This window comes from Metarhizium robertsii (genome assembly GCF_000187425.2).
Source record: "Metarhizium robertsii ARSEF 23 chromosome Unknown MAA_Scf_4, whole genome shotgun sequence".
Classification (NCBI taxonomy): Eukaryota; Fungi; Ascomycota; class Sordariomycetes; order Hypocreales; family Clavicipitaceae; genus Metarhizium; species Metarhizium robertsii.
Window position 1 is genome coordinate 1,127,592 of NW_011942182.1, and position 12,327 is coordinate 1,139,918.

The 12,327-nt window shown below is 51.3% G+C and overlaps 4 protein-coding genes across 4 annotated transcripts; all 4 read right to left on the reverse strand.

Annotated features, from left to right (window-relative positions):
* Positions 1-80: 80 nt before the first annotated feature.
* MAA_11072 (uncharacterized protein) lies at positions 81-1,766 on the reverse strand (the record flags this gene model as incomplete). The annotated part of the gene is made up of 1 exon (XM_011413038.1): positions 81-1,766. One exon carries the CDS (start codon positions 1,764-1,766, stop codon positions 81-83), a length of 1,686 nt encoding a protein of 561 aa, XP_011411340.1.
* A 3,195-nt stretch (positions 1,767-4,961) lies between these two features.
* On the reverse strand, positions 4,962-5,597 carry MAA_08197 (40S ribosomal protein s10-like protein; the record flags this gene model as incomplete). Its single annotated transcript, XM_007826195.1, has 1 exon — positions 4,962-5,597. One exon carries the CDS (start codon positions 5,595-5,597, stop codon positions 4,962-4,964), a length of 636 nt encoding a protein of 211 aa, XP_007824386.1.
* A 932-nt stretch (positions 5,598-6,529) lies between these two features.
* Positions 6,530-6,857, reverse strand: MAA_08196 (uncharacterized protein; the record flags this gene model as incomplete). Its single annotated transcript, XM_007826194.1, has 2 exons — positions 6,530-6,657; positions 6,722-6,857. The coding sequence occupies 2 exons, from the start codon at positions 6,855-6,857 to the stop codon at positions 6,530-6,532; spliced, it is 264 nt and encodes an 87-aa protein (XP_007824385.1).
* A 2,794-nt stretch (positions 6,858-9,651) lies between these two features.
* MAA_11073 (uncharacterized protein) lies at positions 9,652-10,908 on the reverse strand (the record flags this gene model as incomplete). The annotated part of the gene is made up of 4 exons (XM_011413039.1): positions 9,652-9,735; positions 9,789-10,586; positions 10,649-10,713; positions 10,776-10,908. 4 exons carry the CDS (start codon positions 10,906-10,908, stop codon positions 9,652-9,654), a joined length of 1,080 nt encoding a protein of 359 aa, XP_011411341.1.
* Between the last annotated feature and the right edge of the window lie 1,419 nt (positions 10,909-12,327).

Here is a 12,327-nt window from a genome sequence, read left to right on the forward strand (position 1 = left end):
GGCGGCAGCGGCCTCGGCGTGTACACACTTAATCATCTCCTCCTTAGACATGTGCTGGCCGTATATCAGTCCACACAAATCTATTGCAGCCTGACAAGCCTCCGTGCCGCCAAATTTATCGAATGGTGGGCAGAGCTCTGCCTCGGTAGGGAGCTCTTGCGCGGTTGCTTTGCCTTAGCAGGCAGCTTTGCCTTGGTAGGTTGCTCTGCCTTAGGTTGCTCTGCCTCGGTAGGTTGCTTTGCCTTAGCAGGCAGCTTTGCCTTGGTAGGTTGCTCTGCCTTAGGTTGCTCTGCCTCGGTAGGTTGCTTTGCCTTAGCAGGCAGCTTTGCCTTGGTAGGTTGCTCTGCCTTAGGTTGCTCTGCCTCGGTAGGTTGCTTTGCCTTAGCAGGCAGCCCTGCCTTGGTAGGTTGCTTTGCCTTGGTAAGTCCATGATTGGCGGCGACGTCGTGCACACACTTGATTATCGCCTTCTTGGCATTATCCTCGCGCATACACAAGGTTCTCAATACAAAACAAGCCTCTCTGTTGCCATTAAACGGTGGGCAGAGCTCTGCCTCGGTAGGTAGCTCAGGGCCGGCGGCGGCGGCGGCGTGGTCGTGCACACACTTAAGTACCTGCTCCTTACGTCGCAGGCCATCATACTTTTTACACACATATTTTGCAGCAGAACAAGCGTCCTTGTCGCCATTAAACGGTTGGCAGAGCTCTTCCTCGGCACGTATCTCGGCGATATTGTGTGCACACTTAATTATCGCCTGCCTCCTGCCCTTGTGCTGGCCCAAACACTCCCTTGTTGCATCAATACAAGCAGTCCTGTTGCCATTAAACGGTGGGCAGAGCTCTTCCTCGGTAGGTCTCGCGGCGGCAGCGGCGGCGGCGTGCACACACTCAATTCTCGCCTTCTTGGAATTGGGCCCTTTCTGCTTATAACACGCGGCTGTTGCAGCCATACAAGCAGTGCTGTTGCCATGAAACGGTGCGCAAAGCTCTGCCTCGGTAGGCATCTTAGCGTGCACACACTCAATTCTCTCCGCCTTGGTCTGGTGGCGGCGCACACAGATTCCTATTACCCAACCACAAGTGAACCACGCTTCACCAGTAAACTGTGGGCAGAGCTCTGCCTGGGTAGGTCTCTCAGCGGCCCTGGCGGCGGCGGCGGCGGCGTATATACACCTAATTCTCTCCGCCTTAGTATTGTACTGGCCTAAGCACATGGTTTTTGTAGTAATACAAGCAGTCCTGTTGTTATTAAATTGTGGACAGAGCTCTGCCTCGGTAGGTAGCTCTGCCTCGGTAGGTTGCTCGGGGCTGGGCTTGGGCTTTGCCGGCCGTCGAGCCTCGATGCACTGCTTAGGGTTGTCGTACATCTCGCCGTTTTTCTCGCCGGTTTTCTCGTACCACCTCTGGTTGCAAAAAATAGACGTACCAAGACAATCCTCCTTTAATGCTCTGGTTGAACCCCATTTGATAGTAATTTCGTCGCAAATTTCGTCTTTCACGTTAAGCTCTTTAAAAGGAGGTGGTTCTCGCGTATTAAGGCAAGCCTTAGAGCTGTTGTAGTGCTCCCCAAAGCTTTTATAGTTTTTTTTAAAGCAGTAGAGCAGAGTTCCTGAGCAGGCTTCCGAGTCCTCGCGTCCGCTGGGCCCGTTGGCATGTCCGCATTCGTAACTCGGCTCGATGAATGGCTTTTTGTCCTGCCTGGTCTGAAGAGGTCCGGCGAGAGACACGGCGGCACTGGCCAGACTAATGGCGAGGGAGTACCTCATTTCTACTTGACGAAATGATCCAGGTAAAAGATTGGGGATGATGGGTAGATGGTGGTTCAAGAGGCTAGTGAATGACTTACTGTTGAGCAAGGCAAGCTTGATGGTTGAAGTATGAATAGCTTGCTATTTATATGAGCGCGAGGCTCACACGTTGGCTATGAAAAGTTTCGTGCTACGTAGGCGACAAGACTCACGCCGGCCTGGGCCAAGCATGGCACCATGTACGGGGAAGGTCTGTAATACGGCATGGTTTCATTATTAGACTCACGCCGGCCTGGGCCAAGCATGGCACCATGTACGGGGAAGGTCTGTAATACGGCATGGTTTCATTATTAGACTCACGCCGGCCTGGGCCAAGCATGGCACCATGTACGGGGAAGGTCTGTAATACGGCATGGTTTCATTATTCAGGCCAGAAGCCATCCCTGTCGCCGAAGCACCTGTCAGCCAAAGCATCTTAACAATATAGCCAGGCATTGAGCTCACCATGCATCATGCGTTGATGGCCGTCACCTTGTGCCCATTGTTGCAGCCGACTTGGACCAGTATCTGCTCGACTCGGCTGTTGTCATTGCCAAGTGTAGCATGCATTGACCCCAGCTGCCGTTGGGATGCCGAGTACCAGCATCGAACGTGGGCCATGAGTATGTACAGTCCAAGCCTTGAATTGTTCTATGCGCGTGACCTGGCAGGGGGGAGCTACTAACCAATTAAAAAACACTTTTTATGAAACCTCTTCTAATACCTGATTTCCTGGAATATATAAGCCATAATTAATGTTACCACCTACTACTAGCTGCCCTGTCAGGTCCACGCATGAAGAATAATTCAGGGGGTGGACTGTATGCTGATTTGCCTATACACTTGGATTGTATGCCGAAACCAGCACAGGGGTATAAATGCTTTACGCCCTCTCGGCTGCGCATAACATAATAAATAATATAACAAAGCAGGTTTATGCGGTAACCTGGCTTAGGTATTTTTTCTTGTTTTATCCTAACTACAAGTATTATATTATTTTGCTAAGATACGTATACTTATATTAAGAAAAAGCTTTCCGTATATAATAAACTTATATTATAATAATTTTTAAGAAGTATTTATAACAAGTTTAGGCGTAAAAGTAGGTTTTTAATAGACTTTTAATACTTTGTGGTATTATATTTAATTACGTAAACTCGGGCCGGTGGGAGATACTATCTTGAAACGGAAGCCAAGACATACTCCAATAGCATGTATGCATAAATACCTACTTGTTGTTGGATTAAGAAGCCCCCAAAAGCTCATAACCCAAAAAATCAATCCACAGCAATATATTTTTTAATGCCCACGAGTCAGGACCTCAAAGCACTGTTATCAAGACCAGACGTTTATTGGCTCTATAGGGGGCAATTCATGCCAACGAGACGTGGCCTAGGTCATCAAATTACTCGTGTAGTAGGGCCGGGGCACTTTAAAGTTCAAGTTCAAGTTACAAGGTTAAACTTGGCTGCAAGATTTGAATTTGAAGTTATGGTCGTTATTGTCACACGGTTGGCTCCCAACAAAGGGGCATTGGGCCAACAACACTTACACAACAACAAAAAAATATCACGAGGCCCGAAGTCGGAGTTTGTTTATTAGGAGCTGTATATATAAGTATTATAGCTTATATTATATTTACCTTTAATATATAAGTTTTATATAATTAAGTAAAAATTTACATATTTTCTTCTGCTATTTACGCTACCAACTCTATTTATTTGCGCTCTGCCCTTGTGACGGTCAACGCTGTATACAAATTCACTAACCTCGTTTCTATGGATCCAAAGACCAACTCTAAATCTAACCCTAAACCGCCATGCTTTTGCCGTTTGACAGTTGAAGTGGAACTTGATCCAGTTAACCGCCTTTGGCCTAGCTCGCCAAGTTGCCCTGAGTAGTGCTTTGCCAATTATGGCGGTTCTCTTCCCTATAAAGGCTAGGAAGTAAAGTCACGTTGGTTTATCCCGTTGTTCCCAAAGTGAAGAAGCTCAGTAAGCAGTGTGAGGAGTTCGTAAACTACTACTACCTATTTAATGAGAACATCAGTATACGGTGTTATAATTGTAATAATGGATGAAACCCATAGTCGGGGAATACGTGGTGAGCGTTTAAAGCGTCTAGAGTCGCCTACATCAGAAAAGAACAACGACGCCGTCTGCGAGATCCGATTAAATGGTAATTTACTAGTCACACAAGCCCGTATCCCGCTACTCTCTCGTGGATGCCAAGCCAAAGCTGGCTGCCACATTCATCGTCACTCCACGACTCTCGGCCTCTCCCATCTCCCCCTGCGCTGCGCACGCAATCGTCCTCGTCCTGAAGTCGCCCGGGTGCAACAGGGTGACGGGTACTGAGTCCGTTGGGTTCGACATCTTGGTGAAAATGCCAAGGTGAAGCGTTGAGGAAAGATTTGCTACTTTAGATGCCAAAGACGGGTTGGGTTCGAAATTGACGTTGGAAAATAAATATATCAGCATTTGTATTGAAAGGTGACGTCACTTGTGCACACGTGACACAATCGAGAACTGTCTGTCCTTCTGGTCCAACACATTTCTCAACTACGAGACAACTTATGACATGATAGAAAGCAGGTTGCCAAGAAAAGGCTTGAATGTCCTTGGGCTGCCCAGCAGCTATATGCAGGCAGACCGCTTTGTGCGGCTCTCGGCATACATGCATGATACATGTATGAAGCTAGAATCCACTGCCCAGCCACCCGATTCCATCGTCAATCTTTCAAGTTACCACATATGACATCTTCTGTCAATCCATGGAATACATGCTTGCTCTGTTGACAAACACCAGAGTCTGGCGTCATAGCACGCAGCACAGCAAGTCAAAGACGCCTTGGAGGCATGAAGTTATCATCAAACGTCGGACGCTCTCCAGTTCCCCGCGGGCTTTTTTTTGTGAGCACACTTCAACTATGTGAGGCGATTTTATGCGTCATGTGTGCAACCTTGTCGGTCCACATCATGGTCTCGTTCAGAATTCCCCCAGCCATGGTACCTCGAGATGAAGCAAAATGTGTCATTTACTAATCCATTCTCCGCGTAGAGCCAATCTACATATCCGAGTAATTCTATTCCTCATCTCTATTGCCGGTCTACCACCTGCAACCTTGTCAACAAATATTCGTCACAGACACATCAACGACCAACATCAACATCTTCACTTATAATCCTCAACAGACTCAACTTTCCTCCACTTCCGAACCTCAGTAGCATCAACAACGGCAAGAACAGTCAGAATGAGTTGCAGAAGAAACATCGGAATCAAATTATACTGCCATCCATGCATGATGCGCAAGTGCTGTATGACATCCCTCCTCTTGCTCGCACTCGCCAGATCCAGACGCAAAACCGCTCCAAACCACCCCTGCGGCGTCCAGTTGTCTCTGGGGTATCTCGTGTCGACAAGCGTAGCGGCGAGGTCAACGTCAATAACCTGCCCCTTGTGGCTGTTTGTTACAGCAAAGACGTAAGCCAGCGTGGCGAGCGTGAATACGGTGGCCAGAACCGTAAACAGCAGCCACGTGCGGTAGATGAGGTTGCTTGAATTCTGCCCGCGATGCATTGACCTGCCTTGGAGCCAGAGGGCAAGCACGCCGCCGAGGCCGACGATGACGAATGCCGTTCCTGCGGCGCCATTGCTGGAGTGTCCTTGGTCGACTAGAAGATTTCTCGGCACGCCGATTAGATCAAAGGTCGTGCCGTTGGACGCAATGGAGAATGTTGCACTGGCTGTGCCGTGCAGCCAACTGACCATGTTGGTGACAAAGGCCAGCTCGATGATGGAGTTGGCCATGACCGCGCCAAGGGCAATGTAAAGGTATAGCCGGTTCATCAGTGCTAGCCTGCATTGGCGTCAATGAAGAGCTGTTGGATGGGAATTCAGTTGAAAGAACTCATGGAGGAGATGCCTTTATATAATTCAGTGTTGGTTCTGACAGACGCCTCTGAGCAAGCTGACATCTTGGGTGGCTGCTTATTGCTGACGAAAGATGACGGGCTGGGCGACCACCTAGGAAACAGGGCAATTGCCGATCGGCACAGATTACCGGCTTCGGACCAAATTCCCGAAGATGCTGCTACGAGTAGTCGCGTTTATATGGCAGAAATCAATATGAGGCATTGCAAGTTGTTTTGGAAGACTTGGTGCCGATGTGGTCAACGGACTTGAGTGGACATGGCCCGTCGCCAACACAACTCCAACGATGCGAGAAAATAATACAATCCACTAATTCACTTTAGTATTCGAAACTCTTGTTAAACTCACTGGAAAGCTGTGTTTGTGTACAAGCTGTCAGCATCCTCTGTGCGGCTGTGACAAATCTACACTCGGTTCAGAAACGCCGACAGGCAGGTTACTACTGCACTACATAACTTCAGTACTTCGTCTCTTATAGAGTAACGTCTGCTGGCATAACCCCTAAGCATGCATATTTCAGAATATGGAATAAAAGCAGTGTTTGGATTTAACGGTCACCGTCATCCCGATACTACGCAAAGCACAGCATCACGAATATGCAAGTCCGACATGTAGCCAGCCAACGCGTGTATTTCGTCCAAGGACACAAAAATCAACTAAATATACTCATGAACTAAAAGAATGTCCGGTCTGATACCAAGCACGTGCGCCATCAATCCTTCAACTCTGTCCCCGGGGCATTGGCCGGCCGGACCTCGACGAACCGCTTTGACAAGCAAAGTGAACCGGCAAGGTCACAAAATCTCAACTTAGCAACCAGAGTTGACGCAGTTGCAGTAGCTAGCGCTGCAGTAGTAGCAGCTATAGCCATAGTTGCCGCACAAAACAGAGCACTGGTAGGCAGTGAACCCTCCGCACCAAGCATCCGGGCTCCCAGCTATGCACGGTTAGTCCCTCGGCATGAAGATGTGAGGTTTCAAGGTTTTCAGGAATCAACGTACAGGCGGCGATGTTGATGGGATTCTGGGCCACGCTCGACAGGGCAGAAGAGTCTTTGGTAGCGGGCTTGACGCCCTCGCCCACGGTGGCGGCGAGGATGCTGCTAGTGAAGAGGCCGAGGACAAGAGTGGTCTTCATTTTGGAGGGTGTTGGGTCTGAGTTTGTGTGGTGGTTTGGTAGTTTTGATGTTCACGAACGAAGCTTGTCGATGATGGTCTGTCCAACTTTTGGTAGCGGGATGAAGGGGGATTTTTATATTTTTTGTCCGTCAGCCAGGAGCCATAGACCCCGAGGCGTCTCTGCGTCTCTCTCCGTTGACAAGAGAGCCAAATCGGCCGATTCCGCTGGGTAAGAGTCTCGCCAAAGCTTTGGTATTACTCTTCTCCTCGCAAAGTGGGCTATGCCTGGTGCGACGGTATGCTGTGCTTGCGGGGAAGGGGCCAATATTCTGACATGCGTCGTCATTTTACTTGCAGTCTCTCGCAATAATTACAGTCCTCCGGATGGAAGACCGTGTCTGGGTTCCCGTGTACGAGGACGAATATGGGAGGCCGGACTGAAATGCAGAACTGGGCCGGACCCAATCAGGGTACAAATTCCAAGACATGCTTCTGCAGAATGCTGACAAGAAATAGTACATAGGGGACTCTTTGTGAGCTGGGAACATTGTGGCTCCAAGTTTATGCCATCAAGATACTCCCGCCATGTCTGCCATGCGACCCTGTAGGCATCTTGGTCCAGGGTGTGACAGTTTAACCACACCAAGTAAAAGCGAATGTTACTGGTGCCTGTTATAATTTTGCCTTGTATACCTCTTAGTGTAGATGCCCTGTATTTCATCCGTCGACACGGGGGATTAGGAGTGTTGATTGAACTTCTAGAGAGGAAGAATATACACTGGCTTGGGGCCGGTAAAACGAGGCTCTTTCAAAATAATCCAAGCAACAGGATGCCAAAAAAGCCGTTGTAACATGGTGGACTTCCCCCAATGGCGCGTTTAACCGCAGCAGAATACATATGCTGTATTACAACGTAGGCCTGAGGCAATAAAGGACCAGTCTGTAAGAATCAAGGTGGGATATGCTGTGGCCCAGAACACAAACCTGCTCGAATTATCAGTTTCGCGCGTCTACAGTCGTGATTTGCCACGGCTATCCGCAGAGCCGGGGGGATATTGTTACTCTGTGGCAATTCATCTGATACGCTGTTCAAAGACCATCCAGGTACATGATGCTGCTAAATAGACATGATATTTCTCAACTTCAAATCACTCTGAAAATACCAGACAGCATAGCCCCTGCACATATACACCCCCTGTCTAGTTTTTCGCCCGAAAGTGTACCCTGTGCCGGCAAGTCCCGTCCCATTGTTTCATGGCCTCGGCTCCCACCCACCTTGGAGGGAAATATCTCATTCCGGGACAATTCATAGATTTCCCCGTGGGGAAAAGAAGGGACCTGCGGGTTGTCGGGCGCAAGTAGGGTGCCGACCGTCCGCTTCCAATCAGCTTGGCCGGGCTGCATGTGCCGCAACGGGACATCAGGTCATGTATCACACATGGAGCGCGGCACTGCCTTTTCCCCTCTGTCAGGCTACCATCTTGTTATGTAAATGTAGAGAACCCTGTTCTGGTAGGGTGGCACTGGGCCCTTGGGGATGCAGAAGCAGGTAGGTGTGACCAGGTACAGGGTCCGTACATCCAGGTAAGCCGAGTGATCGACATTGCATGAGCCGGACAGCCCTCATCGCGAAAGGGTTTGATTCGGAAGGGTGGCTTGGCTCAGAGGCATGGTTGCCTAACTCGGGTTGCTCGCTCGTGCGCCTACACTTGATTATACACGTTGGCGTCCATGTGAATCCTGTTTTGAACAGAGCCATTCTACAGTCCGTGGGAGACTATATTTGCCCATAAACCAGTACGAACTACTATAGACTACTATAATATACTCCGTAATGTATTTTAATATAAAGCCTGATGGTAGCCAGGCGCCTCATCTGGCCAGGGACGTCTCGCCTACCGCTGTATACCCGCTGTTACACGGCATATTTTCTCTTGCAGTCTCCGCACGCGGTGCATCCCGGGGCGTCACTCCGATTAGCATGAACTTGAAGCCTCACTGAAAGCCCTCCAATAGAGGTTCTTCGCTCCTTTCCGTGGCTGCTTGTCAAAGGGTCAACGTGCCGTGGGACACACGAACCGGCGTTACGCTGTTGGCCTTGCGAAAGCTGTCAAGCAGAGAAACCATTGTGACGGCAGACGAGAAGCAGCGGTTGGGCACACAGACACACCTCTATCCTCAGGCTCTGTGAGTATGGAAGCCGAATGGGTAAACGCTGACGGTTTACGTATCACGAAGACACGAACAGAGGTTGATTCAAGAATCTGCATGACATCTAAGTCATGTCTCAAAATCGCGCATACGAGACATTTTTGCGTCTTGTCTTGCAAAGCCACGCCCTTAACCTTGCTTCGAGCAGCCTGCCGCCATGTACAGCCTTGTTCACCCGTGCCAGTGTTTTCTCGTCCCTTTTGCTGGTCAGCAAATCTCGGCGTCACAATTCCCACTGCACGAAAGCGCCCAACCAACTCTCCTTGACGGAACCCCAGGCAACTTGGGTAGTACAGAAATATCCGCTAATTACGCATAATAAGCCAGTACAGGTGGGCAAGGAAGAAACAAGGCCCCCGGAGCCAAATGGTCAGCGTTGCATTCACGACCAAGGCCTAGATGTTTGGAGAGTTGACTCGACTAGCTGGGAGATAACTACATCAGCCCTGCAAGTAACTTAAATGGTCAAAAATAGTCGGCAAGTCGTACAAGGCCTCAGCCCCTCGGCGGTGGCACACCGCACAAGTCCAACTCAACCGTCGGACCAGCAGATCCCCATGGACGGCCCGCCTCGACAATACACGGCCGATTCGGCAGACGTATCACGACCCTGTTTCGCCAGAATCCATCTCCTCATACAACGGAGGAGGATCCATCACCAACACGTCCAGAGACGTATTCACATACTGCCGTGTGTCAGGGACAAATCACCATGCCGGGGTCCAAGGCAAAGACGTACCTGTATCTGACCGTCTACACCCTTGGATATGCCGCCGGCAACTTCAAGAGAATACGTCACATTAAGCAGACACGAGGCAAACGAAGGCTTGCAATCGGGGTGTACGACAATGAAGCTCCCCCAATCGCCCAGCTCGAGCTCAAAGCGTTCGGCACGAATAGGCACCACGCCGCCGATGACGCACCCACGCCGCGACTGTATAATGTGATGCCACGTATTGCGCATGCGCACCGAGACGCACATCCTCAGCTGCATGCTCACGCTCCGAACATACAAGCCACTGCCTCGCAACATCTCGGCAGGCGTGTGCATAACCAGGCGCACCGGCGTCCCCCGTCCACGGGTGAGAACCGGCGCCTGCGGCAGAATCACCTCCATCCGCAACGAAGGCGAGTACCGGGGGAGGGAGCCGCTTGGCAAAGCCAGCGTCGAGTCCTCGATGCCGATGCCGCTGTCCCTCCGCAGCTTCTCGGCTGGCAGCGAGGCGATGGCCGATGCTGGCAGGGCCGTGATGCAGGGACTACTGGTCAGTTGAATCTCGCGCCTCGCCGTCGTTGTCCTCGTAATCCGGTGAAACACGCGGCGCTGCACGCGGGCGGCGATGGAGTACGAAATGCAAACGCGGGCCTTGGGCGTGTCGGCGTGTATTGACGGCGGGAGCGCGCAGGTTCCGGCGCAGGCGCAGGGCAGACTTGTCGGCAGCTCAAACTCGAATGGGCAGTGATAGGTGTGCTCGTGAGGCTCGGCGGCCGACCCGGTGACTTGCTTCGCTTCGAGGTGCCGCGACTGCTTGAACATCTTGCAGCGGTGAGCTTCAGATGAAGATGCGTGAGTGCTCGGCTGTGAGTGAGGAGACGTACAGTGTATTTCAGCTGGTTCGGACAAGAGCCGTTGGCCTCGGCAGAGACTCTGGCCGTTTCCCTGCCTGGTATTTGGCCGTGTTGTCAGCATCCGTCATTCATGTTTGGATGATGCACCGGCTCTCACCTCGCATGGTGACTGTGACTTTTGACACGTTCCGCCGTGGACATCCCCATATCAGCAATGTACCTCGAACGGTATCGCCTGGTCGATACGACGGCGCATCGTGTTTGGACTCGAGTCTCAGCTGCAACTTCATGCTTCTCCCACCGCCAAGGGTGAATGACTACAACGATTCTAGGTGGCACAAAGGTGAATTCGTAAAATTGCAGCTTCTTACACCTGAATCAACACGTCTCACAAGACTATATACATGCCCGCATGCCAACTCAGCCGGTAGGGCTACCGGCATAATCGGCGGGTGCACGGGGATCGGCATTCACAGGACTGTGCTTGACAACTTCAGCCACGGCGCCGGCGCTTGCGTCCGACCGCCAATAAGGCTCCCGTCAAGCTTCAAAGCACACGGCAACTTGGGCAACATGGACCAAAAGCAAAGGGAAATGGCGACAGACGGTATTGCCCTGATTGGACAGGTCAAGCCAGCAGAACCGCCAACGTCCGAGCGCAGACTTGTCAAGTTGCGCAAGTGCTAAGCGGCCAATGGAACCGCTCCCGAAGATACACCTTGTCGCCAATCCCCAGAGCTATTAAACTTTAACCCTGCGCCGCTTGCGACACGGTGATTGGACGGATACTACTTCTGTGTTGAGTGTTGGAAGGCTCTTGGGTGACAAGTCAGATTGAACACGGTCCACCAACGACCAGCAGACTGCAGACTGCAGACTGCAGACTCACTATTGACCAGGTTGATCACATGAAAAGTTGAAAAGATTCGCATCAATTTCCACTATTGGCATCTCCTTGCATGTTGAGTCCAAATAGACGATACATCGTCTACGCCTCCGTTGCCCACTCCCCGCGTGCAAGCGACGCCCCGAGCTCCGGCCGCCCGGCCCGAACCCAGCCCGAGCCGGCATCCGTTTTCGGCGCCGGCGGGTCAAGGTGCGAGCTTCAGCCTCCGCTACCGACTCCTTCGCTTCACTCGCGTGCATTATCCAAAACGGCTAGCATGGCGGCCCCGTCTCGCAGTCACAAGGCTGCAATGAAACGGTCAATTATTACGACACGGCAACTTGCCGTCTCCGAAGCACTGCAAGTCGTCGCCAAGCGTCCGGCTCCGCTAAATGACGAACCGCAGGCCATTGCGGCAATTCAGCAGACCAAGCTATGGAGCGGAAAGCGACCCATCGCACCGTGTTCTTATTGCCATTGTGCAGGTAGGTGGTCTGGGACATGCCGAGCTTGCGGGGATAGCATCGTCACGGCCTGCACACCGGCGGCGACACCGGATTCGCACTCGTATCAGGGCACGCCCTCACACCCGGTTCGGAAAGTGAAGGAACGTATCAACTATCAGATTTCTTATTCACGTCTTCTCGGATTCAGGGAGCGCATTCTGTGGGCGACTGCCAGTTGCCAAAGGAAGGGATTTGGTGGCTGCTCGGGCCATGGCCTGTACAACTTGAACCATGAACTCCGAACAAGTAGTAGATTCAGACGGGGATTCTAGTTGCAGACAGGAAGACCCGTAGATTGGGATCTGTGTGTGTGCCCC